The sequence below is a fragment of the Anarrhichthys ocellatus genome, unplaced genomic scaffold, assembly GCF_004355925.1.
Source record: "Anarrhichthys ocellatus isolate YVR2014 unplaced genomic scaffold, GSC_Weel_1.0 scaffold1372, whole genome shotgun sequence".
NCBI classification, from domain to species: domain Eukaryota; kingdom Metazoa; phylum Chordata; class Actinopteri; order Perciformes; family Anarhichadidae; genus Anarrhichthys; species Anarrhichthys ocellatus.
This window is the reverse complement of record NW_022281346.1, coordinates 1,670-4,964: the sequence shown is the minus strand read 5'-3', so window position 1 is coordinate 4,964 and position 3,295 is coordinate 1,670. Positions and strand designations below refer to the sequence as shown.

General features: G+C 42.5%; 1 protein-coding gene across 1 annotated transcript; it reads right to left on the bottom strand.

The window, feature by feature from the left end:
- Positions 1-1,133: 1,133 nt before the first annotated feature.
- Positions 1,134-3,069, bottom strand: LOC116377528 (sodium/hydrogen exchanger 5-like). The gene is made up of 2 exons (XM_031839175.1): positions 2,938-3,069; positions 1,134-2,168 (listed from the first exon to the last, which is right to left on the bottom strand). The coding sequence occupies exon 2, from the start codon at positions 2,059-2,061 to the stop codon at positions 1,564-1,566; it is 498 nt and encodes a 165-aa protein (XP_031695035.1). The 5' UTR covers positions 2,062-2,168; positions 2,938-3,069; the 3' UTR covers positions 1,134-1,563.
- Positions 3,070-3,295: the final 226 nt, after the last annotated feature.

The window sequence follows — 3,295 nt, the reverse complement described above, 5'->3', positions numbered from 1 at the left end:
ACGTATATATACATCTTGAATTACACATATTATATCTTATTGCTGCTAAAACACCATCACCTTCCCTGTCTTTGTTACACTGGGACTCCTTCATGTGTAGGCGATGCTTTATGATGCGTTCAAGTCACGTGGGAAGTTCTCATACTCATCATCCACGCTGTAGGTACGATCTAGAAGCTCTGACTGTGAATCTCACGTGTTTTTATAGCCACTGAAATGTTAACGAGGTAGAATTTAACTTTTGAAACACGGATGTTTGTGTGTCTCTTTCTGTTTTTGGTATCAAAACAAAAAATCAGAGAATCAGACGGTAAGAGAAGTAAAATACTCAGTGATAGAGTTCTGCAGGAATGAGTACTAAAACCAGACATGACATGACTATGTAATAGTTCATGTAATAATCCGGAATACAATGGAAGAATCTGATTGGCTGTTTGTGGAGGGAACCAGTGATTGGACTACAGAAATATGACTTCCTGTTGGATATCCTGTAGAACTCTACACTGATGAGTGAGAGACTGATGTTCAGATGACTGATTACATGTGAATCTCACATGAATGCAGCATGAGCAGTATTAGTGTTGTTGGTGATGTTGTGTTGTTTGTGTTATTATTGCGTTGTTGTGATGTTGGTGTTGTTGTTGTGTTGTTTGCATTGTTGTGTTATGTTATTGTGTTGTTTGCGTTGTTGGTGATGTGTTGTTGCATTGTTGGTGTTATTTTTGCATTGTTGTGTTGTTGTATTATTGTGTTTGCGTTGTTGTGATGTTGGTGTTTGCATTGTTGTGATGTTTTGTTGTTGCATTGTTGGTGTTGTGTTATTGTGTTGTTTTGTTATTGTGTTGTTGCATTGTTGCGTTGTTTGCGTTGTTGTGTATCAGACAGTAAAATGCTGCTGACATGAAGTCAAACACATTCTTTGGCAGAACAAGAGACAGAAACAAAGTCTGCTGGACGGACTGATGGGACGGAGACACACAGCTACACAACACACACACACAGCTACACAACACACACACACCGTAGAAATGTTCTCTATGCTCTTTTTTACACACGTTGGTCCTTCAAAATAAACTACATCTGATATATATGCAGTTTTACTAAATATATTTTTATATTTGATATGAGCAGCTGTGACACCAGAAATATATATATATATATATATTTATATATATTCATGTTTACATGAAGACAAAACAAATGAGGCTTTAAACAGCTCTGACATCACAACATCAGCTGGAATCACAAATGACAAAGACTTCCTGTCTGTAAAACATTTAAATGAGACCCACCAATGATGATCGATTACAGAGTATTAATCTTTACAATAATAATAATAACAATAATAGTAATAATATTAATAATAATAATAATAATAATAACAATAATAATAATCACATGGGACACTTTATGGTGAACGACAGTCGAGACGACAGACATGAAGAGCTGAGAGGAGCTGCTTTCCTATTGGACGGTGAGACCGCTGTCTCTGTGTGTGTATATATGTGCGTGCGTGCGTGTGTGTACATGTGTCTATATATGTATGTGTGTGTGTGTAGCTGGTCACAGCTGGGTGGGTCCTCTGCTGTGCATCTCACTACCAGGAGAAGGAGGTGCGGTCACCAGACTCCTCAGGTAGACACAAGGGTTCCTCCTCCTCCCCGAGAGAAGGGGGGCAGAGCCTGGTGGCGGTGGCGGCGGTGATGGCGGAGCCATTAGGGTGCCGGTTGTCCTCGGAGATGACATGAGAGGCTGCATCTCCTGCAGCGCTCTTCCTCCCTCCTCCTCCTCCTCCTCCTCCTCCTCCTCCTCCTCCTCCTCCTCCTTCTTCTTCTTCTCCGGGAAGCAGAAGGAGCCCTGTACCACCTGAGCTCCGATGGCGGAGGTGCTGCCCGGTGGCGTGTAGGAGGCCGGACGGGACCCCCCCAGTCTGGACAGGGCGATGACTCGGGGGTGGACCGGCTCGGAGTGGGCCGGGGGGGAGGAGATGCTCTCCAGGGACGAGATGCTCTGGTTCCAGGCCTGCTGGAGGTCCACAGGGATGATCTTAGTGGCCTCCATGGACACACATGGAGGAGGAGAGCCTACGCTGGTCACTTTCCATGGGAGGTGGGAGGGGGGGTCCACTGCTGGTGAACTCTGACCGCCATCATCCAGAGCTGCTGGGACTGATGCATGATACACATGACAGTTAGACCTGATCATCATCATCACAGGACTTCAGATCTGATCTGTCACTGACTGGTATGTAATAGTAGTAGTAGTAGCAGCAGTAGTAGTAGTAGTAATAATAGTAGTAGTAGCAGTAGTAGTAGTAGCAGTAGTAGTTGTAGCAGCAGCAGCAGCAGTAGTAGTAGTAGCAGTAGTAATAACAGTAGTAGTAGCAGTAGTAGTAGTAGTAGCAGCAGCAGTAGTAGTAGCAGCAGCAGTAGTAGTAGCAGCAGCAGCAGTAATAATAGTAGTAGTAGTAGCAGTAGCAGTAGTAGCAGTAGCAGTTGTAGCAGCAGCAGTAGTAGTAGTAGCAGTAGTAATAGTAGTAGTAATAGTAGTAGTAGTAACAATAGTAGTAGTAGCAGTAATAGTAGTAGTAGCAGTAATAATAGTAGTAATAGTAGTAGTAGTAGCAGTAGTAGCAGTAGTAGCAGTAGCAGTAGTAGTAGTAGTAGCAGTAGTAGTAGTAGCAGTAGTAGCAGTAGCAGCAGTAGTAGTAGTAGTAGCAGTAGTAGTAGTATTAGTAGTAGCAGTAGTAGTAGTAGTAGTAGCAGTAGCAGCAGTAGTAGTAGTAGTAGCAGCAGTAGTAGTAGTAGTAGCAGCAGTAGTAGTAGTAGCAGCAGTAGTAGTAGTAGTAGCAGTAGTAGTAGTAGTAGTATTAGTAGTAGTAGTAGCAGTAGTAGTAGTAGTAGCAGTAGTAGTAGCAGTAGTAGTGTGTGTTCTTACCTGATCGAGGTCTTTGTTTGGGAGTCTCCACCTTACGAGCTATGAAGGTGATCCCGACATCTTCTTCCTTCTCAGGGTCTGAATGTTCAGCTTTCTCCTCCTCAGACTCCACAGGAACCACCACCGGGTCTGAACACACACACACACACACACATTTTACATGGTGGTACTTTTGTTTCTGTATGTTAACATTTTCCATTTAAATACCTTCTTCAGTTATTATTTTTATTCATCCATCCCCATTTTGAGATTTAAGGTCATTTTTATGTTTACAAACCAAAACTACACTTCTAAATTGTCGCATATTCTCAAATAATAATCTGTTTTACTATCTGGTGTAATCTGCATGAATAAAGCT

What these genes read in the sequence shown, in the direction of transcription:
- LOC116377528 (XM_031839175.1), bottom strand. Translation starts at nt 2,061, where the DNA reads ATGGAGGCCACTAAGATCATCCCTGTGGACCTCCAGCAGGCCTGGAAC.